The sequence below is a fragment of the Egretta garzetta genome, unplaced genomic scaffold (assembly GCF_000687185.1).
Source record: "Egretta garzetta isolate BGI_Z169 unplaced genomic scaffold, ASM68718v1 scaffold768, whole genome shotgun sequence".
Lineage (NCBI taxonomy): Eukaryota > Metazoa > Chordata > Aves > Pelecaniformes > Ardeidae > Egretta > Egretta garzetta.
The window spans coordinates 525435-550719 of record NW_009260594.1 but is presented as its reverse complement, the minus strand read 5'-3'; the positions used below and the strand labels follow the sequence as shown (position 1 = coordinate 550719).

At 36.1% G+C, this 25285-nt stretch overlaps 1 protein-coding gene across 1 annotated transcript in view; it reads right to left on the bottom strand.

Annotated features, from left to right (window-relative positions):
* ZFYVE9 (zinc finger FYVE-type containing 9) overlaps nt 1-25285 on the bottom strand; it is a 62093-nt gene that overhangs the window by 35326 nt on the left and 1482 nt on the right. Inside the window, exons 2-4 of the mRNA XM_009644637.2 lie at nt 9342-9446; nt 3256-3360; nt 391-2468 (exon numbers count right to left, since the gene is read on the bottom strand). Coding sequence (XP_009642932.1) covers nt 391-2468; nt 3256-3325 — 2148 coding nt within the window. The 5' untranslated portion in view covers nt 3326-3360; nt 9342-9446. The remainder of the gene's footprint in view (nt 1-390; nt 2469-3255; nt 3361-9341; nt 9447-25285) is intronic.

Below are 25285 nucleotides of genomic sequence, written 5' to 3'. Positions count from 1 at the left end.
CACACTTCCAATTCCCATCAACAGGTTTCAGTATCTTTAATGGGATTATTAATGCAGTAATTTCTGCAAACTAGTTTCCTGCGCTTAGCCATTTTATAACAGTTCTACATGAACCCAATGATGTTGATTGTTGCAATCAACAAATACTCTGCTCATACAGGCTAATAATTCTTTCAGTTATACATAACAATTAGTTATTCTCTATTAGAACCCTAAATAGATTACAGCTTAGAAACTCCTTTTTTTTCCCTTCACAAAATCAAACACAGCTTTTTAGGAAGAGATGTCACAGGTAACTATAGCCAGTGGCTTAGGAAGTTCTCTGATTTGATTTTATGCACTATCAGGAAAAAAAGGATGCTTTTTGCTACTCACAAAATACAAACTTACCTTCCCACACGCTCTGCAATGATGCCTTCTTTTGGTGAATGTAAATCTGGCCTCGCATTTCATACAGTTCGGTGCTTGAGAATCTGGAACCCAAACTGGAGCCACCTCACCCAAAGTCGTAAAAGGCTTTCTGGCTGGAGCTCCAAACTGACCAGCTCTGAGATCATTATCTGGACTATCTGGGGCTACTGCAAGGCACGGACTACTAGAGACTCCAGATTCATACTCTTCCAAATGTTCCCCATTAGTATCAGTAACAGAGGCATTTAAAGATGTTTCACCAGGAAACGCGTCTGTATCCCCTAATTGTGTTTTACCAAAGACGTTTTTGTTTTTGCTATTACCTCCACAATTTGGGGGAACAAGATCATTTTGTAAGTGGTCTGATAATGGCTTCGGAATCTGCAGTTTAAGATTTGTAGGTTGTTTAGGTCTTGCACCACCAAAAGGAACACTGATAGATTGCAGATTAGTCACTGGTTTTGGTGAAGCTTGCCCTTGCATGGATGAAACCTGACTACAAAGATTATGTAAATAATTTTTCTTTATGTGGTCACCAGTGCTGTTTAAAATAAGACCGCTCACTTCTGTGGTCTCATTTCCCCTCTGTTCATAAACATTAGCGTAACATTCTGATTTGCTCTCCTCTATCTCCTTTTCCTCTGTTACTGAGTCTTCCTTGGAGGGTAAAGTCTTTGGAACATGAGCAACAACTGGGTTCTGCATTCCATAGGAATCACAACCATTAGACAGAGAGCTTGCTGCTGATGTAGCCACCACATCAGAGAGACTGGACCCTTCAAGCTCATCTATACTAGTTCCTTTTAAGTCTATGCCTGCCTCCATCATCCCATCTCCACCATCTTTACTATTACTACATGCCTCATCAGGCTGTTTTGCCTGCAAAAGTCTTTCATTCTCTCCCAGAGTTTGCTTATTATTCATCTCATTCAACTTAGTCAGTTCCCAATTAGTCATCTCCTGAGATTCAGGGTAACACTCTACCATGCTGAGCAACTCCGTTGTGCCAAGATTTTTATCACATTCAATGACTTCGCTTTCAGTGGCACTAACATCCTCCGGGGCAAAATGTTCTGCAACACGTTCCTTGTAATTGCCACTTCCAGCCACATTAGGTTGACAAGTTTCAGTGAGCCCAGATAGCCTAGACTGTAACTGTTGGGTTGTTTCCTGTTCTGCAATTAAGCTTCCATTACTTGAACCAGAAGAAGAGTTTTTAGCTTCTAGGTCCGTTCTCTGAGGAATGGCTTTACTAGTAAAATTTTCAACAGATACACAATTTTCTTGCATTTTAACAGTACCATCAACGGGTCTCTGTAACAGAGTCACTGCATTTATCCCTGCAGTTGTAGCTTCTGAAAACGGTGAATCTTTACTCATATTAAAATCATCCTTTAATCGAGAGGAGGGGCATGCAATGGTCAGGCTTTCAGATGAAGCATTAATCAAATGACTTACAGAGTCATCTTCAGTGCACAGCTGATTTACTTGCTTTTCTGTATCTGTATCTTTTTCTGTGGATCCATTTACAGTAACACTAAACTGATCACTCTGACGGTTTTCATTATCCAGTGTAAAGCTAATAGTGTCCATTAGGGACTGACTGTTGTAATTTTTACAATCCAGCAAATCGCCACTTTGTAGTGTTCTTCTGTCACAGTTATGCATGACTGCCACCACTAGTACATTTTTCTCCTCTGGCAAGCAAGCTGTATTTCCACATTTCTTTTCTCCTGTTTCCACAGTGCTACACTGATCATCCCGATTACTATTTCTTTTAATCAATTGATCATCTGCTGCTGCCTGATCATCAATCCACATGACTGGGGTCTCTGGGCTTATGCCAAAATCCTTTCCATTAGCACAGTGACCCCCTCCTCCTGTTGGTGTAGTCACTGAATGAGACAAGGAGAAAGACTTTAATCTCTGTTGACATTCATTAGGAGTTGTAGCTTCATTCACATTGGCCACGGTTGGGTTAAATGACAGACGACGAGAAGGTGGATCTAGAATCTGATTCCACTTTGCACCCAAGAGTGTAGGTGAAACAGCGGCATCTGAAAAAGTGTTTAAATAAGAGAACTTACTGTCTTATTAAAGCTACAGGTTCTATTAACTCTGTTGCTTTAGAATACCCCAAATATAAATGTAGAGATGTTCAAATATGGACACTAGAGTAAAACACATCTGCCATAACTAACATCCTTGATCAACCATTACTAGTGTAATGGCATAATGCTTCCAGAACTCAAGACATTTAGAGCTACACCAATTAGTATCAGGTTGAATTTGCACAAGCAACTTTAAACTATTGATTAATATACTTCAGACAGCTAGAAATGCCTAGGAAGATTCCCACTCCCATAAAATGTTCAACTTCCTTGACAGCACAGAAGTAGCAATTAGACTAAGCAAAAAATGTAATACTTCAAATATGATAACTTTCACTATATGATTTATGTGACCTAATAAAACACTTCTATGCTCGAGTCTCACAAAACTGCAAAGGAAGCTTAAAATAAGTTTTGCCTGATTTGTTTAAAATAAATTATTAAAATATTGCCACTGAGATTAAGCTTCACAAAACCTTTCTTTAAAAAGTGTACAGAAGATTTTCTATTAGAGAAAATTTTAAAAGTAAACAACATGAATGGAAACAGAAGAGAATACTACTAAAAAATAATGAAGACACACCATGCAAAATTAACAGATGTTTTTTGCAAGTTCAGAGACTAATTTACAACTCAGAACCAAGAAGGGTTATCACAGATCTCTCCCTCTTCAATCGTGTTCTCTGGGGAATACATATAATGTGCACCTACAGTCTTGTTCAAAATTACTCACCTTCGTTTTGCTCAAATTCATCTAAAACCTTATCGAGGTTATATGCCTCTGCTTGGAAATAGTTCTCCATTTGTCAGGGAAAGACCACCAGATTCTTGTCTGAACCTGCCAGAGAACAAATTACAACCAGATATTTAACCATCAGTCAGCAGTGTTCCACTACATATTGCCCTGATTTAAAGGGAAAAGAAGTGCTTTAAAATCAAATTTTATATGCATTACATGCATAAATCAAAAATATTTTCCAGGAATAAAAAAATATCTGTGTGCTTAAACTTGATTAATTCAGATTAACAACCTTCCCAAACTTGCTTTGGATTTTATTACCTCCAGTCTTCTGCTCCAACCCCAGCTGGAAAATAACAGTCTAGAGAACCAGAAAGTCAACTAACAATCTGAAGATCCAGCTTTCAGTTCCATGCTACCATCAATTAGCTCATGTGGCTTTGAACAAGTAGTTTAAACTCTCCATGCTTCTGATTTTTTAATGTATACTAGGCTAGCAGTATTCTGTGTCACTCTCATTTCCCAGAGATGCTTCAAAGATCCATACTTGTAAAAGTTGTTACAGGACTTAATGGGTGTTACGTGAATGGTGCTAGCTCTTAAAATGCCTGCTTTAATAATCCTTGTTTTCCTGAAAGGCAGGCACTGGAAATCTAGCAAAATGTACAGAAGTAAATAGTCTCATCAAAAGATAATGCTCTCAGGCTAGAAAGGAAGATGACAAGAGAGAAATGAAAAAAAAAAAAACAACCGACCCTAAGTCATTAAATAACTTTCTACAACTTTGCATAATAAATAACATTTTCACCCTAACACTAGGAATATGGTCTTCTTGCTACCAATGGCTCGTAGTAACAAGACACCCTGATTCATTTTTTAAAAACATTCACTACCAGCAAAGACATTTTCACCGAGAAATGTGTGCCATAACCTATATACCATAAAGAGAGACCTTGATTTGATCTGTTCTCTGAACATCCTCCAAAACAGCCTTATTCTCTTCAGAGCTAGCTTTCAATGTTGTGAAATAAGGAAATGGAGGAGGGTGAGAACCTTCTTTTGCAGTAAGAAACAGTGTTAGACCTGACAGCTAGACTCCAGCTCAATTAAAAACCTGCTCTTTTACACTAGAGATAGAACAGACAAGAAACACATCAGAGGAAGTTTGCAATTTAAAACTATACTTTACTTTAACATTACCCCCACAGTATCTGGATTTGAGGAAAACATCAACCATTTTTATTTCAATTACTACAACATTAAATATAGTTTTGTGTTTATTGTGGGCAACAGCTAAAATTAGGTTATAGGTACAAAAAGATCATGCATTAAAATATCACAAAATGCAGAGTTCAAGTTTTTAAGGTTGACCTCAAATTTGACACACTTTGTTTTTAAAAGACAATCATGTTACAACATGAATACATTGCTATTTAATATAATGAGATTAAATCATGTTTTAAAGATATATACAAAAGCCAATTTTAAAGAAAATTAGTTAACAGCAACTTGGAAATAGCAATAAACGTCACCAAAAAAAAGACCATTTTCAAAGAAATTCAGAGATAAACTAAACTTGTCACCTTACAAACTCCCACATTTGTCCTCTGTTCTGGGATTTTAGATTAACTCCTTCTGCAAGGAAAATAGATGACTGGCCTTATTATTTACTGTACACAGATGCACAGATTATAATATAAGCAATGGAAAAGCTGGCCACCGTGATCAAAGGTTGAATTTCAGAAGTCTAAAAAAGCTTAACACTTTACAACCTCTACGAAAAGCCAGGTTCTGACCTTTAACTGTGACAGAGTGTACTCTTTGATCCCATAGATACCTACTGTAAGGTCTTCCTGAGTTATCTAATCCACCCAAGTCATTGTATTAAAAATCTTTCATACCATTTTAACTGAAACAATTACATTTACTACACACATCTCAACTAAACCAAAATAATTTTAAAAAGCAGATGCTTCTCCTTAGACATACAAATACTAAATTCATTCAATCTACATCCAAACTGTGGGAGTTTGGAGGTTCTCTTGCACCTTTCTCTCCATTTCAACTCCTTAACAGGAAGCATCTTTACCAGCTTTGTGAATATCAAATATTGAAAAATTAATTAGAATCTGTCCCAATTAATATTTTGCTTGAATTTTGTTTTCCATTCAGAGTTCTAAACATCAACCAAAATTAATTCACTATAGTAAGTATATGGTACAAAATACCATATAATGTCACATCCATTTATAATGTATTTAATTTACATTATAATGATAACATTCCGGTCTAGCAAACAATTGATGAAGATGTGAATAATTATTCCTAGGCAAAGTCCTACTACTAAGGTCAATGTTGCAAAGAGTATTTGTCAATGAAGCACTGCAAGACTGAAAAATGTCATACGAAATTTTTGTCTTCAAGAGTTAAATTGTGACACTGTCTGAAGCCACCACACTCAAGATTTCCAGGCACTTTCATAGTGAAAAACGGCATGCAGTCAATGCATTAGCTAGGACCTAAACACAAACTCTGCAGTATGGGTAGCCCCAAAGAAATAGGCTACAAGCATTGATATTTTTTTTTGTTTTGCTTATTTTAGAGAAGATAATGATTACTGACAAGCAAGTTGATAGGGAAGGAATGCTATGCTGATTACACAGTTGCTGAAAATACGTTTTTAAGTGACTCTTTGGACAACTGCATTTTGATTTTGTATAACTTCAAACGTTTAGAAAAATTCAGACCTGACCATTCTTACAACCTGACTGAAAGCCTGCTAAAATTACTTTAGAACTAACTCAAATTTATGCTCATTGGATTAAGTAGAATAAAAGCCACATTTGCCCTTAACATTTCCTAAATCTAGTCCTGTATTAGCTGTCTTTTCATTATCGTACAAATAAGGAACAAGATATACCTAACCAAAGAAAGCACTGTTAGAAGTTCATAATAAATATAATAATTTTTACTGACTTTAGTCAGGGTTTGGCTTTTAAATTTTATATTAAGTGTGATTTTATAACATTAGAAAAATACAAATATTCAGACTTAGGAGACCACGTTTAACAATAACAAGGGCATATAAAAAAGACTTAGAATTTTGTTCCTACCCCCTTACAATCCCAATGTGGTTAATACTTCATAGCATCTCTGTGAAATTATTATTTTTTAACACCTGTATTATCTAATATTAAATATCTAATATGTGTGAGTTTAAATTTGTTCCAATATGACAGAGGGATTTTTGCTATGTTTTTAAAAATTCTAAGTAGAGAGAACGATGTGTAAACAAATATATGTAGCCATATGAATTCTGAAGCTCAAATACTGATGCACAAACATGCAATGGGCCAAAATCCAGACTGATGGATGCTCATAGTCCGAACTGAAGAGAGAAAAAGACCTTTTATATCATTATTGTTATTTCACTTAACTGATATACCAGGATATATGAAGAATCTTTTCTTTTTAAACTCACAGTCACTAAGCTGACAGACACTCATTGTCTATGCAAGTAGGTATTTCTCAGAAGAGGTCAGCTGCAAATCTTCAGATCTAACTTCTAAATTTATTGTTATTATTATTATATAAAAGAACACAACTACCCCAAGCTTTTCCAGAAGTTTCTGTCCAATGGCAAAACACACTGCCAAATCCACAAAAGTCCTTACTGCCCTCTTCCTGAAAGAAAAGGAGGATGAATACTCATGTTCCTAACAGATACCCACAATGCTTCTTGACTAATACATTGTCAGCAACTCATACTGTTGCCAGTTTAAGATCTAATACTTCAACTCTGCATAGCCAGCAACTCAAGATCAAAACAGAAAACACAAAATGCTCTAACACAGCATGCTATAATAATAGGGTAGCTGTTTTCCCCATGGTTTAGAATTTAATTTTATTTTGAGTATTCTTATGAAATATCCAACATAAAAAAAAGGAAACATATTCCTTTACAGGTCTTTGGAAACTTTGATTGTAACTCACAGGTACCACTACAAAAGTTTGGAACAGTTTTAGAATTATTCTAGTCCCAAACTTCCTCCTAATATAAAGGTTGAAATGACATTTTTAAAGGATCCTTGATAGTTGTGAAACTCTTTACTACTGCTGAACTATTCCAAGCCATGGCATGGAAAGAAGCTGACGAGCAAACACACAACTTAAACTCTGGAAAAGTGACAATAAAAACATGAGCAAATCAAGAAGAAATTTCAACGGCAATTTTAGCTGTATGCAGCCAAAAAGCAGACACTTCCTAAATTAGTATATATGGGATAAGCAATATGAAGAAGAGGATATTGTGCCAGTGCAAGGAAAAGGAGACATAAATCACCAATCCAGTGAAAAGCGTAAGATTTTTTTTCAAAAATGCAGTCCTCCATGCAAAGATTTGGAAGAAAAGACTAATTATAGGCAAAACCCCCTATTAAATAGCATTTTTTTTTAAATTCTGTATCCAAAAAGAATAATACAATGGCTACCAACCACTGCTACAGTAAGTCCAGAACCCAAGATCACTTGTTATCCATTGCAGAGTCATCTTCTGTCTTTTATGGCAAAAAGCTAACAAAAACATATAGCCTGTCAATCAGATTATTTTCAAGCTCCTGTTAGATCACAGATCATGCATAATTCAGAAACTCTGTGTTTTGCTTATAAGTTTCTTCATACAACAGCATGGACTTATCTTTATCTCTAAAACTTAAGAACGTCTGTTTTATCAAGCTTACATGCTCTACTCTCCCCTAATGTCTAAATATAAAGGTGCATAAACCAGATTGCTTGTGTCTTATGTATCCATAATTACTATCCTAGTCATCATAGCATTTAGACATAATACAAACTTTAATTTATTAGTGGGGAGGGAAGGAGACAGAAGTAAAGGCAGAAAAACCTTCCTTAAAATTAGATGGTATTCTAAACAGGCTTAACCTTGGATACTGCCTTTCAAGACAGCTCAGATATCCCACATGCCAGCTTCTTCTTGGGAAATGGACTGTGCAAAGAAATAGGCCTTATGTTACACCTGCAAAGCAGCAAGACTCATATTTGGTTTGGTCTCTACAATAAGGAATTATATAACCCATGATCTTCTGCACTGCACGTCCTAAATATCCGTCAAGATTTTTTTCACCACTGGAGCTGACAGCCTTAAGTCTTTCAGATTTTCTTGACTCCAGCAGTGAATGACCAGCACACAATCATATTAAAACGCTATAATAAAAAATGCACCAAAAAGAAATTATACCAATGTACAACTATGAGCCTCATAGCAAAGGCCTAAAAATCAGAGAGTATGTTAAGAACTAGAATAACATCTCATGACTTTCTACCATGTTGTCCTGTATAGACTACTCTTTCAATATGAAACTGTGAATATACACGTTTCAGTAAACTCTTACTAAACAAGACAGTCAAGTAGTTTATTACAGTCCTCACCAAAAATATGTATGAAAGACTCCTAAGATGAAAGTCACAAGGGGCATGATCAAACTGAAACCAAACATTGCTCATTCTTCCTGATAAAAATCAGACACCCAGAAAATGTCATTTTCCCATAGCATGACAACATGGAATTACGTATCAACTGGACAAATTAATGTATTAGATCTAGTGCTCCTGAGGACTTCCTTCAACCCCAAGAAACAACAGTCAAGTCCACATATTGTTCCAGCTCCCTTTAGTGATCTTTGTATTATTTGCCCCCAGGAGAAGGAAGTCAAGCACTTTTGATGTAATGAACAGCCTGTTCAGAGAGTCCAGCAATAGCTATATTTTTAACTGATGAGATCTGCCCACAGCACAGACTGAGGAAGAAAGACTTTGCCCACTTCCCCCCACCGCCCCCAAACAAAATAAGACACATCTTTGCTCTAAAACAAGGCAATTACTCTCAATGAAAACCAAAACAACAAAATGCTAAAAATACTCCATCATCTTCTATACAAGATATATAACCATATATGGAGGTGTATGTATATAAATATATATCCATAAGCATACATAAAAATACATGCATTTCAAGTACATACCCCGAATCATTATATTCTAAAGCAGAACTTGCCTCTTACCTTTTTCTCTTATACATATGTTAAGAAACGAATGACCCTGTGCCTACTCATGACGACTGCAGCACAACCAGCCAGTTCTGCTGAATCAGTGCATTCTACTTGATCCTAGAAAGAAAATATAAACATGTATTTTATGATTGGTAATTTTGCCACAAACCATGTTTTTGCAACACATGACTGCAGCTAGCACAGGCACATTTGGCAAATGCTGCAAGCCTTCAAATTATTTGGAATAGATTTCCAGCTTGAAATTCAGGGATCTATGCACTATGCCACTATTGCACTCCAATATTCTGGTGAAAAAAGCTACTAATAAAGAACACATTGCTACTATTATTCTTCCTTTAACTATAAACCCACAGAGTGAGGCAGCAACTTCAACTGTCCTTGTATTCCTGATGACCTTGACTGTAACAATTTATAAAACTAGCTTCTGAAGTTAATTATATTAGATTACAATAGGCCTTCCAAAAATAAAGAGCTAGTGGCTTTGATACTCAACAAAAATTCATGGCCCTCTGAATTCTGTAAACTGTATTCATCAGCTTCCCACTGATTTTGTTACAGCTAAAAAACTGGTTTTGTCTTCAAATTATTCCCCCTAAAATCTTAGGCTCCCTTCGTTTCCCAAAGGCTTTTTCTCTCAAAAACCACAATGCCATCAACCTTCAACAGCAAGGAGGACCCAAGCAAAAAAAGAGTCGTCAGAAGAAAATGTCTTGTTCTCCTAACTACAGCATTTCTATAGGTCAGGTGCTCATTTTCACAGGCTGCATCCAAACAGTCAACATAGCTCGAAAATCCAACACAGCCATGAGCAAAGAAGAGAGATGAGTTTATGACAAACAGTGCAACAAGAACAAGGAGTGAGATGAGTTAAATACATGTTTTAAGGTTTGCTGATGCTGGTGTTTGACCTGTTAGGTAGTTGAAATATTTATTAGTGCTCTGACAAAGCAGAAGCATATGTTAGAAAAAAAAATAAATCTTAAAATTCCTGCAAAACAAACAGAGCTTGAAAAAAAAAAAAAATCAGTTCTCCGTTCATGAAAGCGATATTCAGTGTTATACTACAATTTACAATTTTCCCAGGGTTGTTTATTATTCTTTTCAGAAATAAGCTACAGTAATAATTCCAGGAAACTAATGAACTGAACAGTAGCACTCCTAGTAGTACTGTTTCCAAACTCAGAATAAAATCCCACAGCTTTGTATGCCAACAGAACTGTTTCTGTATGAAAGTAAAATTTCTGATGCCATGTATATTTTTACCTCTTTAAGCTAAGATGAATTTTGCATATTTGTGAAATAATAGAAAATATTATACTACAAAGTTCTTTGGATAGGCTTCATATGCTTGCAAAAATGGAAGCGAGGGAAATTTAATTCCACTGAGAAGCTTTAGAATGATAAGCTTTTCCATAGAGATGTGAAGTACACGTGGCAGTGGGCAAGGTTATCTGTACCATCACCATGTTCCCTCCTGGCCTGTAGGTGGAGGAAAATGATTCCGTTTTCATTACCCTTTTGAAAAGGTGGATCAATTAATTACAATTCTGTTTGAGATTTATGACAAGGCCTGTCAACTGCATCATGAACATCAAACACATTTCACATGAACCAGGCGGTCATATGTTAACCACAAAGTTCAATCTTTACCTATCAGAAACGGATCAGACCTAGCGACCTACAGCTGAAACATGCTGTGCTGTTACGAACACTTTAAGCCAACAAGCATTCTAGGCAAGCAATATTCAGGGCAACATTACAGCTTTACTATTCATTGTTTTTATTCTGATCCACTTTCCTTGTTCCATTCTTCAAAGGTAATAACTTTTTCGTCTGTAATCATTCAACACAGAAGAACAGAGATCCAATCAATCGCCACCAGTTTCCAAAGAAAGCTTTGAAGATATATTACCTGGAGGTCCGAGATCTTTTTGTTTACAACTCAGCAGCCATTTCCCCTTACAAAGTTAAATGCAAAAATCAAAGCATGCTTACAGATATGAACGTAATATATTTAAACAAAAAGCTATAAAAAAAAGTAAATTATAAGGTTTGGATTTCATGAAAAAATGAACAAGTTGACAACAGAGACAAATTATTTTCCCAATAAGAAGTTAATGTAAGAGAACTATATTAAAATAAAAATCAAGGACAAAAATAATAACTACAAAGGAGAGTCAAGAATATTCACAACAATGTACAACCTAGTGATTATTAGGTTTTTCACAAATCATACACACTGCTACAAAACGGTTCCATCACACTTGAAAAAAAATGCATACATTTCCACCTAAAAATTAGGTGCCTACTGAGACCTAAGATCATTACAAATGAAGGAGGCCCCGTGCCTCTGCTGTTCCGGTTTGCTTACTTTGAGAATTTCACAGTTTCTTATCTCTTCTGCTGATGGTTGGCTGAACTCTTCTGTCTCCTGCCCTACCATGGTATCACTCAGGTGCTGCTTTGGTTATACCCTACAAAAATAATTTCCCTTAGGAGATCCAAGAGGGCAACTGCCAATTACTGCAAAAGCAAAACAGAAATTGAAGAGAAATTTGACAAGCAGAGATGTGCCCAGAATAAAGAGAGGATGAAGAATAGAAGAAAAGAGCTCTAAAAATATAAAATTAGAAATATCTTCCACAAAAGAGAATATAAAAAATGTTTACAACATCAAATGGAAGTAATCTGAACTAGCACAAATTGGAATAGCTTATAATAAATGGAAAGAGACTGAAAAAGAAGCAATTTTGATACTATGTTAAAAAAATGCAGAAGAAGCTGGAAGCATGAAGAGATGCTAAAAAATGCTTCCATCCACTGGCAAGGATCCAACTCTTAACTACACTACAGATCCTCTATAATGTGCTACCAGTGAGAAGATGTCTTTGAGTAGGCAGGAATACATTTGCAGCCATTTTAAGGCACTTTATTATTGCTAGATTAGTTGAACTAGGCATTATCTTAAATGCAAACCCAGATTTTGATGTTGGTATCTTAACTTCCTAGCTTGTCTACACTCTGGAAATACAGATGACAGATTCAGAGAGACTACAGATGGGATATATTTGGGTCCCAACTTTGCAAGAATGAAAACTACAAGAAATACTATAGCAGGGAGTTACATTAATAGGTAAACAGTGTACTTAAGAGGGGAAACAGCAAGTTGCTGGACACACATCAGTTATACAATATGATTTTATCTGATCAGTTAATCTGAAAGCTAAACCTTCAAAAGTGGAAAAAGCAGGGTTTCTTCACTTAAGTGATGAAGTGCTTGGAACAATGGAAATTTACCATGTGCCCAACAATTTGTCACTTCATAATGGTTCCTTCTTGGCCTTTCTCAAATGAAACAGCAACTTTCAGTCAAGTTTCACCTGAACATGTGTTTGTATTATTTCTTAAGAATTAATGTAAGTAGAAAGACTACATACTACGCGGGAACGCTCTCCCGCAAAGGCAGTCCTCCAGACCACTCTCAGGATATACTGGCACAACGGCACCCAGAGTCTGTATTGACAGTGTATGTCCATACTAACTTCATTCTCCATTGCTGTTATCTTTCCTGAACAATACATTGACACTCAAACAGCTATTCATTCTGTACAAAGACAAAGTACAAGGCTCTTTTGACGTACTGTGTGCCAAATAAAAGAAAGAGCGGACATTATAAAATGTTTGTTGCACAGCAGTAGCAATATCTGTCACACACACAAAAATGCCTGCAGTGGCAAGGACTTTGGATGAGGCCCCAAATTAAACATTTCAACGTGAATTATTCTATTATTAAATTAAACTAGCAGCCATGCAATGCAATCAGGAAAAAAAGAAAATAATTGTTTTTTAAAACTCTAATTTATTAAGGGAGACTCAGCAAATAACAACAGAATTTTTCAAAAATACCTTGTTCAGGTATTAGAAAATCCTATTAAAACTCGCCATAAATCCATTTAATAAGAGATACTAAGAACAGCAGCAAGAGGTGAAATGTAACAAAAATAAACAAGTCGCTGCTAATCCTTTTCCTGCACGAAAAGCTCAAGATGACCAAGTATCCTTCAGTTTTATTTCCCATAATTCGCTGATGTTCCTACTGCTCAATGTAAATTAACCAAAGAGTAGACTGGGGCATGGCAGGCTATTTCTGTGTGATACAACACTTTGTACCAGCTCACTACCCATGAATGCTGACAAAAGATAAACTATTTCAGTGTTGCATTGGTTTATCTTTTTTTACAGCTGACTGCACAAATAGAGATGGACAATGCCTAAAGTAGAATACAGTCTCTCTAATTATTTCACTAATATTTGCACCTTTTCCCTTGACTTTTCCCCATGCCATTTTAAAGCTATTATTTTCACTTTTGTCTCCAGCCAAGTTTCCATAAGGAGACATTCACGCATGCCAGAGCAGCAGTAAGGCAGTCAAAAGAGCAGCAACTTCAAAGAAGCGTTATAGAAAGTATCACAAACAAAAGTAACAGGGAGACAAGAAAAATTATAGCAGTGTTATTAACCTTTGTCCTCCAGTAAATAAGAGATAGCAGCCCAACTGAAAAGGACACCTGCTTTATAACAGTTTACAGTAGAAAATAAATTCCATTTCCTACCCTTTTTACTATTTCAAGGAAAAAGAAATTGATTTATTTGCTTGACACAAAAAACAGCCTTGCCAAAAAGCCCATACTTCCCCAGCACACTGCAGAGGCACAGCCCTCAGCACCTGGAGACAGGAACCACGCGTCCTTTTTATATAACTACTCTTGACTGCCTTGAAACATATCCATTCCTGGCTCTTTGGAAGAACAAATAGATAGGGTTACACCGCAGTGCTGCCTTCAATGCAAGTTTTTCCAGAGGAATACAGTTGGAAAAAAAGAAAAATCCTTTCCTGAGCTTACTCATATGCTCATAGAGCTCACTTCAAACTCTAGTGTTCTGTACATCTAATGTTTTATAACACGCTGATACAACTCCCAAGTTTAAAATATTGTAAACCACAAAAAAAAAATGCAGTGTATTAAACATAAATTTAATATGAAATCATGTTTCTTAATTTGTGCATGGATTGCATGTAATGTCATCAGTGTAACAATGTGCTTTTTTAAAAAAACAACACATTTAACATACTGAACTGAAGCTGTTACTGAACTGAGTAAGGTCCCCTAGAATCACTACTTAAATGCCTACAACTGCCAAGGAACTGTCCTTTTTATAAAACCCACAAGGGGATGACACTTGCAGGTGCCATGACAAAAATCTGTATCTGATAATAAAAGCCAGAATTGCCACAGAACCAGAAAGGGACAGGTGAAAAGGACAGCGGACAAAGAGGGAAAACGCTTTGCTACCATTTACTAGCCCATCAATTCTGAGTTGTACCCACCGGGGAGAGAAGCTGCTAGAAACAACACAATTTATGCACTCAGCTGCTCTTTAGAGAAAGGACAATCTGTACAGAAAAAAAGTCTGAAAGTCTACAGTCACTTTCTACTGAAGAGCAGTCAATCAGCTACTAAAGCTACCTTTATCAACACACTTCCATACATCCTCTTTCCAACACTTCTGTGGTCATTTTTAGTCATTTGATAGCTATGTAACATAACAGTGTTACAAAATCTTCCACACACACACATTTAGTGAGAAATACCATAGTTAAACACAGCAAACAGCTACTATTTCTCAAATCCTATGTTATGTAGAGCTGGGTTACTGTGCATCCCTGAAAATATATTGAGGGATCTACGATTTTTTATCTCATACTCCCTTCAACCTGAAATTATCTCAAAAGAAGTAACTTTTAATTCACATTAGCAATTTTATTTCTCCTATTGTGTTGATCTTGCTGTTCATATCACGCCAAAATTAAACTTATGTATACACACATACATGATACTAACACATTATGAAATATTGTTGTCTTGTCAAATGTAGGAAAGTTCACTCCCCCATTTGTGATCATAATCTACATTGCTGATGCTCATGGTCTCAAGTCATCTGTAACTAGTCATTCACTCAATACAACTCAATACATCCATGGCAACAGTGCGTACTGAAACTGCTATTTCTGAGTATGATTCTCATTTATGCTGAGGTCCATTAACATGCTTTTAACAGTGCTGAAGGGACTAAGCATTAACCAACAGAAATGGTGAGTAACTTGCATTCAGATTCACTGTAAAGTTGTTTTTTTTTTCCATTGCTCCAGTGGGGCAATATACCAATCAGGACACTTACTTAAAATTTATGTAAGACTCAAAAGTTTTATTTACAAAACTAAGTGCCCATAATTCTGTATCATTGTTGGCTGCCACAGGAAATAAAGGTGTAACAGATAAAACCAAAAAAATTTGAAAGTATTCATTATTAATGAGTCAAAATACAGTTTTCAGAAATCTTATGGAGCTCTAGGAACACTAAATCCTCTTAAACTCAGATACAACGTTTCTCAAATATTCCAAAACTGAGAAAGTTTAGCCACTTCTTTTTTCACTGATATGGTGGCTGATGCTGCTCAACCATGAATCCCTACCTCTTTTCTTTACCACTCCTTGTTAGACTGTAGCATACTCTTTGTGTTTAGTTTTCTTCATCTGTTAAGTCTTCTTTTCCCCTCTCAAACACATTGCTTCCTCATTCACTTCATCCTGTGTCTGTTTTCTTTCTGCCTACCCATGCTTCCTTTCCCCTTTGACAAAAAAAATGAGAAACATAGTATGTTTCAACATTGCTGTTCAGATCCACTGGTATAAACCAGTTATAAATTACCTAATTAACTACATGATATTATTCCTCACTTCTAGGAATGGTGGGAACAAACCCAACAGCAATGGTGATGCATCCACTTCGTAAACTTAAATGAAAGTCTTTAGACAAAACAGCCATTGAAAAAGAAAAAAACCACCTGGCCAAAATAACAGTAAAAACATAAGACATCATTGCAAGTGTCAACCTGCCTTCTACCTATCCGCATCATTATTTACTGTTGCCATGGCTCCTTCATGAATGTATTTAAACCCTCAGCCTTTTAGACCATGAAATACAATTTTTGACACATACACACAGAATCACAGAATGAGTATTCAATACCCAGGATCAGCACAGCTACTTGCTTCCCTCAAGCATCTATGTATTTGAAACCTCTAGTTAAAACAAGTTTTATTAACTACATAGGAGCCACTATTTATACATTTCCTCAAAGTAGAAGGTGGTACAACTGTATCTATATGCCATCTGTACAGAAATTAAGCTTAATGGCAAGAAAAAAAGAGAAAACATAACCATAAAGGGCATTATAGGAAAAGAATGAGGGAACAAATCCACTACATACACACCTATCTATTGCCCGTAAGTCTCAAGAAATAATTTCTAATTCTCATCATAATAAAACCCATGTTCATTCTACATAAGTATACAAAAAAAACCTATGTGCAAATTCCAGCAATAGATTAAAATGCATTTTACAGATGACTTGTTAACTAAAACTAAGGTAAATACAACATAGAGGTTATTATGCCAGTACACTGATACAATTACTTGAAAGCACAAAAGTACATAGGTAGACTGATGGTTAAAGTTAAGTAATGACCTTTTAAAGTTACATTTATAAAAGAATCAAGAAAGAACTGTGAAATACATGAAGTATACTGGGGTTTTATTCAGCCTTCATCATTTATACAAAAACACAGTATGAAATTCTAACAATCAATGCAATTTGATGTTTCAGTTAAGAGGCTGTTTCAATACATATACTATTTAAAGCAATCTGCTAAGAAGTGGGCTTTGCACATACTTTCAAGTCCACCAAATAAGAGATCATTAAAATATTCATTTGGAATTAACCAATACAGCATTCACAATTGTGCTGGTTTTGGCTGGGATAGAGTTAATTTTCTTCATAGTAGCTAGTATGGGGCTGTGTTTTGGATTTGTGCTGAAAACAGCATTGATAATACAGGCATGTTTTAGTTACTGCTGAACAAGACTTACACGGAGTCAAAGCCTTTTCTGCTTCTCATCCCACCCTACCAGCGAGTAGCCTGGGGGGCTCAAGAAGCTGGGAGAGGGCACAGCCAGGACAGCTGACCCCAGCTGACCAAAGGGATATTCCAGACCATACGGCGTCATGCTCAGCACATAAAGCTGAGGGAAGAAGAAGGAAGGGGGGGATGTTCAGAGCGATGGCATTTGTCTTCCCAAGTCACTGTTACGCGTGATGGAGCCCTGCTTTCCTGGGGATGGCTGAACACCGCCTGCCGGTGGGAAGCAGTGAATGAATTCCTTGTTTTACTTTGCTTGTCTGTGCAGCTTCTGCTTTACCTGTTGAACTGTATTTATCTCACCCCATGAGTTTTCTCACTTTTACTCTTTGGATTCTCTCCCCTATCCCGATGGTGAGGAGTGACCAAGCAGCTGCGTGGTGCTTAGTTGTTGGCTGAGGTTAAAACACAACTACGTAACTTGTAACATGATGACAGCCAATATGCTCTACTGAACTATTAAACCAGCCAGCAAACAGAAACAGCAGCTATATACTGAAGTATAAACACTGAAATGGGTATAGATCAGATACCTGTGTCTTTCTCTGCAAAACACAAGTCTCAGAAGCAAGCTATAGCATGTATTTCCACAGCATTGCAGAAGAACATGCGATTTCAAAAAGACTGCTAGATAAAAAAAAAAAAATTATAGGCAAAGAGGGAACTTTCCTCTTACGCGATCTCAATTAATATTAAATGTTCATTTATCTGCATTACAGTGTGGCTAGGGAATAAAAAATTACATTTACATGATTGGTTTGCTGGGTATATTTTAACCATGTAACTTCTGTGTCTTCTCCACCGTATAAAGATAATTCAGTACTCACAGTCTCAATAATACAAATAAGACGAGGACCTACATATTGGTAAGTGTTCAGTTACCATCACTTTTCAAGTGTTGTATCTTTAATCTGATCTCCTACAAAAATTAAGATTATGGGATCATATTGTTCACTTACTATTTTTTGTGCTCATCTTTTCCAAAAAAAAAATCTATGTTCATGAAAATTAGTATCTGCACAGTAAAAACAAATCCAAATGACTGTCCTCCGAGAGAAAAGCAAGCTGCTATATATATTTTTGGCAGCAACCTGCTGGGCAATCAATACCCACACAGCTCTGGAAAAAACAGAATTACAGTGTTATGTGAGAAAGCTGGGGTTATTTCAGAGGGGGAAGGAAGGAAAGAGATACTAAGGAGCAAAAAGAATTTAAATCTACAGAAAAACAAGCTTCTTTCATTCCACTGATGGTAGAACAACATGCTTACCAATAAAGTATCTCAAAGGACTTGGGTACATACAACATCAGGTTCAATTTGCACTCTAAAACTCATTCAACACATCTTCTAATTCAAAACAAAACTCAGCTCCATCTCTAGATCTTCTAAGAATTTCCCTGCTGCTTACAAAATCTTTCACAAATTCTAAAGAATTATGGGTGGAAAGCAAGTCCTAGCCGTCAGAAACAAATCTGGATTTAGATTCCCACTGTTTCAGCTAGAGTGATAGGAGCTCCTTTATCACTGGACCAGCACACTGCACTGACTCAACCCAAGAACCACTAAGCTCCTTTGAGCATCAGCTTAATCGAGCCCAGTTCTCTGTTCTCAGTCTTGCATGACGTCAGGCAACACGCTCCCTGTGATGTCCTAAAAAGACAGGTAAGCATTATCCCTTATTCAAGAGTTGGTGGAACTGACACACATATCCAAGATACATGCTCTTCTCCTTCCTATCACGTTTATTTAAGAAGTCACCAGCACCAGATATCCACCCCTCTTCTGCAATAGATTACTGAGGCCCACTTGTCCTTCCTTCTCTACAACACAAGCAGAAAAAGCAAATGCACTATCTCTTCAGTCACTGCACTTCCCAATCTGGTGTAGAAACAAAATTAATTTGATTTTGTTTAAATTGAGATGCAAAGCTCAGAGCCACAGAACTTGAAGAGGGAATACAAATTTAATTCTGCCAGGCATCTTCAGCAGATGACTGGGGTAGGGATTACCTAAGTCACCCCTACACATATCACCTAAATCCACCTCAGAGATACTGGATATGCGGCACACCCAAGATCAGAATGAGGGCTGAGCACAACACAGACCAGAGGAATCTAGATCAACAGAAACCAGGCCCCATATTTTACTGCTAATGAGACCATCCTTAAACCTTCTTCTTAAAATCCAGCAATTCAAAAAAATGAGAGAAAAAAAAAAAAATCAAAGCTGTTGAAGAAGAAAAGGAAACAGATGAGAGAACAGTTTCATTGTCCGGGTTAAAAGAAATTTAAGAAAAGTATAGTAAATAATAAGAAACAAAAAACTCACGGATCTGAAAATACCTGCAATTTTTGTCCCGTAGTATCTCCCAAACTTCCAATAATCTGACTGGCCAACTGACCAAGCAATAAATTTTATGCATATTCATATGATTTGCAAATTCTTCTGCAATTTATAACAACTATATACACTATAAATTCCTAGTTTCAAATGGCTTGGCCTTTATTTTAGTGATCCTAAATCAATCTTCTAGATCACACTTGGAGTGCAAACAGGTTAGTCAACATGTACACTGAGTTCAAAGCAAAGTTTTGACACTACAAAACTGAATCTGGAAACAGAAAAGCTCCTCTAATAGTCATTGTCATTCACAGATAAAGAAGGTATTATGCAATTTAGAAAGCTCTTTGATCTGCTTCTTACACTGAACATTACCAACTCCTTTTAAGTTCATCGTAACACTTTTTAGAAAAATGTACCAATATGTGTTCTTCCACTGATAATCTTCTATGAATTTTCTAAAGTATTTCACCTGCATTACTTCCCCAAATAAAATTTTAAACTTAGAGTAAAATATAAATGTTGTACTCAGAGCACGTGTATAAAGATTGAGTTCTATTATTGATAAAAAAAGACTTCAGTATATCATAGAAGTAAACAAAAACTTTCCTGTTACAGTGATTTTTAAAATTGCAAGAATCCAGAAGTAAGGTTGATAAGTATTACTAGGGCAGCTACAGCACTTCTGTAATTGATAAGAGTACACGTGAATCTCTGACATAAGTATGGCCTAATTTCAGATTATCACCTGATAGGAAATGACCTCTGGATCCTTGTATACAGGGAAGAGGGAAGGACAGGTTCCTCCCAGCTACCACTTCACTGACAAAAAAAAAGGCACTGAACTTAAGACATATACTAAACATTTTGCCTTTTTATGCAGGCCCACAACTGCTCTTTGGCAAAACTGAAGTACAAAAAGTCAGTAAGGAAGACTCACAATGAAACATTACTATCATTAGGTAGATTGCATTTCTTTTCTAACTCTTAACTGGGCAAGAGATTTTCTCAACAAAAGCAAAGGCTCAAAACATTTCCAGCATCTCTGATCATGCCCAATTCCTTTGTCACTAATGAAGAATAGCTGGGGAACAGTCCTAAAATAGTTACCAAACTGAAATCTACAACACAGAAGTATTTTCATACACAGATGACAGCAGAAAAAAGTTCCAGCTTTGTCTACGTTAGGCTTTAGTGCTTTTTTCTAACTACTGTGAATGTCAGTTCAGCTCAAGACAGGCCAAAAACCAGGAAGACAATAGCAAAGACACATTACTGCATTATTTTATATACAAATCCATGCCCTAAATCAGCATCACTACCTAAAATATCAGTTGATGTCTCAAGCCTCCACTAGAAAGCTTTCCACCTTTGTTACTATGTTAGAACCAAACCAGTAACAGAAATCCAACAAAGCAATTATAAGAAAAATTATTAACTGGCAATACCATTTCCAATTGTAAAGTCCCACTCAACTTCATTACGCAATCAATCTCTAAAAAAAATTCATCAAGCTTCCTGTTGATATTAAAAGGAGGGGGGGAAACTATAGAAAACAGAAGAAAAATACATACTAGTAGCATGCAGTACAATTCTTGATAGAAAAACCTAGACAATCCTCGCAGAGCATACTGGAATGCTTCTGAACCTTCAGTGCATTTGCTTAAACAACTGATACTACTGTGACCTCACTGACTCATCAGGTAGATTTGTAGCTTCAGTTGCCATCAAAATATCAGAAATACAAGTAATATCAACATATAGCAAACAAGACAAAGGTATTTATATATTCTATATGCAGCACAGAGACAGAATATAGAGGGTACAGCCATTAGCATTATCTGTTAATAATTCAATACAAAGGTAATTGCTATTCAAGAACATGGAGACAAACAAAAAACCAATCCAAGTGGAAATCCAACACTCAAGTCCACGTTTTCATTTGCCCAACATACAGTGGAGGCTGGGGATAGGACACCAAAACTTCAAAACATAACATATGGTCAGACTGTCACACACTGACATTTCCAAATTATCAAATTTTACATGGAAGCAAAACAACATTAAAGTTTCTTTAAGCTCTCTCCTCACTGGCCTTCATAACTAAGACAACTATGGCCTTAGTTTATACTTAGACTGACGATATCACACAAGCTATTCAGAGAGCACTCTTGCTCCACACTTTCTAAAACACAGAAAATCTGCAGATTGTGACTCCACACCTGGTTTTCACATGGTTCATCACTGTTCTTCTTTTTTTTTCTTTTACTTTAATAGAACTATGCCAGTGTAAAATCCAACTGACTGGATTGCTTCTCTAAGTCAACTCTCACTTGAGCAGATCTAGATGAAAGAATATAGAAGGAGCAATCTATCCAGTGCTGTCACACGTAAGTTCCTGGCCATGCACTGTTTGGCCTTAACCTATGTTTTTAAATTAATTAGATTTATCTAGTAATGACCTTTAAAATAGTTTAAGTGGCCCTCTATAGATTTCCTCTACCATTCTCCTTCAGCCTATTTAATGCTGATGTACTAGTTGGAGGGCTGTTATTTCTGAAAAATAAGTATCAATATTATACATTTCTACTTATCTCTTCTAGCAATACAACAGTAATTATATAATATAATATAATATATATAATATATATAATAAAATTACTGTTGTAATATTCCAGTAATAAACAATTCTGGAAAGATTCAGTCAAAGGATACATATAAACTCACCTTAAAACTATTTTTCCTATTCCACCTATCTGCTATGGCAGTCTGAATAGTAGCATCCCTAAATATCCCACGTATATGATGCAAAAGGGTGAAAACATTATAAAACATGTTCAGGAAACAATACCTGTCAAAGACAGAAGCAGTGAGTGCAGCATTTCACTAATCCCAATGAAAAGGTTGTGGGATCTGCATTGTCTTGTAATTTTCTCTAGAAACTAGCATTTAAAGGAATGACATAGTTTAATACCGTAGGTATGACACTCACACTTACTCCTTCCCACAAACACTAGCTGAGAATTACACTCATTAAGATTTAACAGGGCACCTTAAAATCTACAAATGTTCAATGTCTAAAAAGAAACTTAACAGCTAAATTAGAAAAAAAGAAACTGTTACCCTTTAGTTTCAATTAAGTGAAACCCAACCAATCAAACAATAAGTAGGAAAGTCCTTTGTCTGTAAAAATAATCATGTATATTTATAAAATAAATAAAATTTATTATTTATATATAAATATATATTTTTATGTATTATGATAATGGTCATTTACTTCTATCACACTGATTTTTCAAAGTGTCCTATTCTTTTGATAACTATACAGTGTGTTTTGCTCTAGTCACTAGTCAAATAGATTTGTACGAATATGTATCCTGAATTCTAATTTAAGTAGAAACTACTATGTCAGTGAAGGAGACTCGATATACCTTTTAAAACTTCCCATCCATTTACATTAATTGATATAATTTTCCCAGTGTTGCCAGGTGCAGCCAACACTTAAAGCCAACACAGAATTAAAAGCTGTTTCTATCACCTAAAACTCAATACTTTAACTTACTTTGAGCCATTTACTTTTGATTATATATCTCTTATCAATATAAAAACCTGTGTAAACTTTTAGTATCATTGTACGGACACATTTCTCAATGTTTCACAAAAACAACAGGAGGGAAAACTGAGCATGTTAGTTCACATTTCTGTTCATTTCAAAGTTCAAATCTCATAAAGAATCACAAAGAGAGCTCTAAAACAGGCCACCTTTCAATTTCTTTAGACTTTAATCTCAATCATATTTAAAAAAAATAAACAGTAGCCTTTACATAAAACTTTCAAAGTAATCTATGAATATACTGCTGTCTTCCAACAATGTTCTGGGAAAGGTCGCCGGTTCATCAGCACACGGACTAACTGTACAGTGAAACTATTATCCCTCATCTGATTTTCTGTCAGGAAAATCACTTTTGTTCAGAGGATTCTCAGCTTAGTGCATCAAAAAGATTTTTCTGATCAACAAAACATGAATACACGACTTCTTCCCAAAAGCTATTTCTTTTTGGCCAACTTTTATTCAAAAGCAAAACTTCACTCTAATCCTTTTGCAAAATAATTTCCAGGTAATTTTTTATAGACAGCCTGTAAACCAGAAAACTAGCAAGCTATTTTCTGCTGAAGTTGGCACAGCTAGTGGACAAGCAACAACAGACATTAAAAGCTTATCATTCTTTAGCCACAAGTTTTAATACTGCTTCTTTTTTCAGCCTCTACCTTTATTACCTGAGATAATCACAGTCAGACTTTGTGCCAAACTAAAAATCTGTATTTCATCTCAGTCTTAGCCCCAGGCCATGTGCATTATTAAGTATTTAATCCCCAGCCTAATAACTGACTCAAATCTAACACACAAAAATAACACCCAATATCACAACCCAGCACTGCAGTTTTGGGGTGGTTTTCTTCCTTTTTCAAACACTAAAGAAGGCACCATAATGCAATGGACATTTAAAGAATCAATCTCAGTGTGTCAGATCATGGTAACTTGTTAGGTGTAGATCAGGGCTTGAATTAGAGGCAGGCTTGCTTGAGATTTTAGGCCCTTATTCAGCTTTCATTTCAGATTCCCCAAACCTCTGAAGATATTTTTAATTTTGTGTCTCTTAGGTCAAGGAGACTGTTCTTATTTTGTATCACATGCTGTAACTTTATAAAAAGAAGTGCACTACTGGGCTTAGGCAGTAATGGATTTTGATGTTGTTTCAACAACTGAAGGTGTATCTAAAAATCTGGATTAGTTCCATGCAATCAAAAATGAGTTGCTAATAAAAGTTAATTACAATGTTTTAAAACACTGCCTAATCAGTAAAATGCTCCCTAAAGAAAATAAAAGCTTTTATTCAAGTAGAGCATGAGGCTTTTTATTATTATTTTACTTGTTTATACAGAGGCCCTTCCTTTTGGATCCAGCCTGGACCGAAATATTGAGGATAGTGTTATTCAGAAATTCCAATCTAATATGACCATACTTAATAAAAAGATTGCCGCGATTTGAGATTCCATATTCAACTTCTAATATTTGAACTGAATGAAAACACATGTAAAAATTAAACCCTCTGAAAAACCTCTGTCACAAAATAATCAGGAATATCTTGTCTATAAATAAGCGATATAGTTAACACAAAACCATAAAGTCTATCAATTCCCATCTGCTACTTGTTTCTCAGTCTCGTTTACAAGATAAAAACAGTTCTTCAGCCACCCTCAATCATATGCACCTATTTAACCATAACGTTTATGCGCAAGTAGCTAACCCACCTCTGCAAAAAGTCTGACATGCCAGGAGTGCCAGTTATTCTTAGAGTGAGGCATGACCACAGTTTCACGTAATTAGAGATGTTATAAAACGCATCCCGCCCGCTCGCCCCATCCCCCTCCACCACTACCACCATTGCAGGAGTGACTTGTTACACATCGCGATGAGCAAGAGACATTCCCTGCCCGGGGAGAGAGCGGAGATCTGGCCATAAAAAGGGCACGAGATGCAAACAGGGATC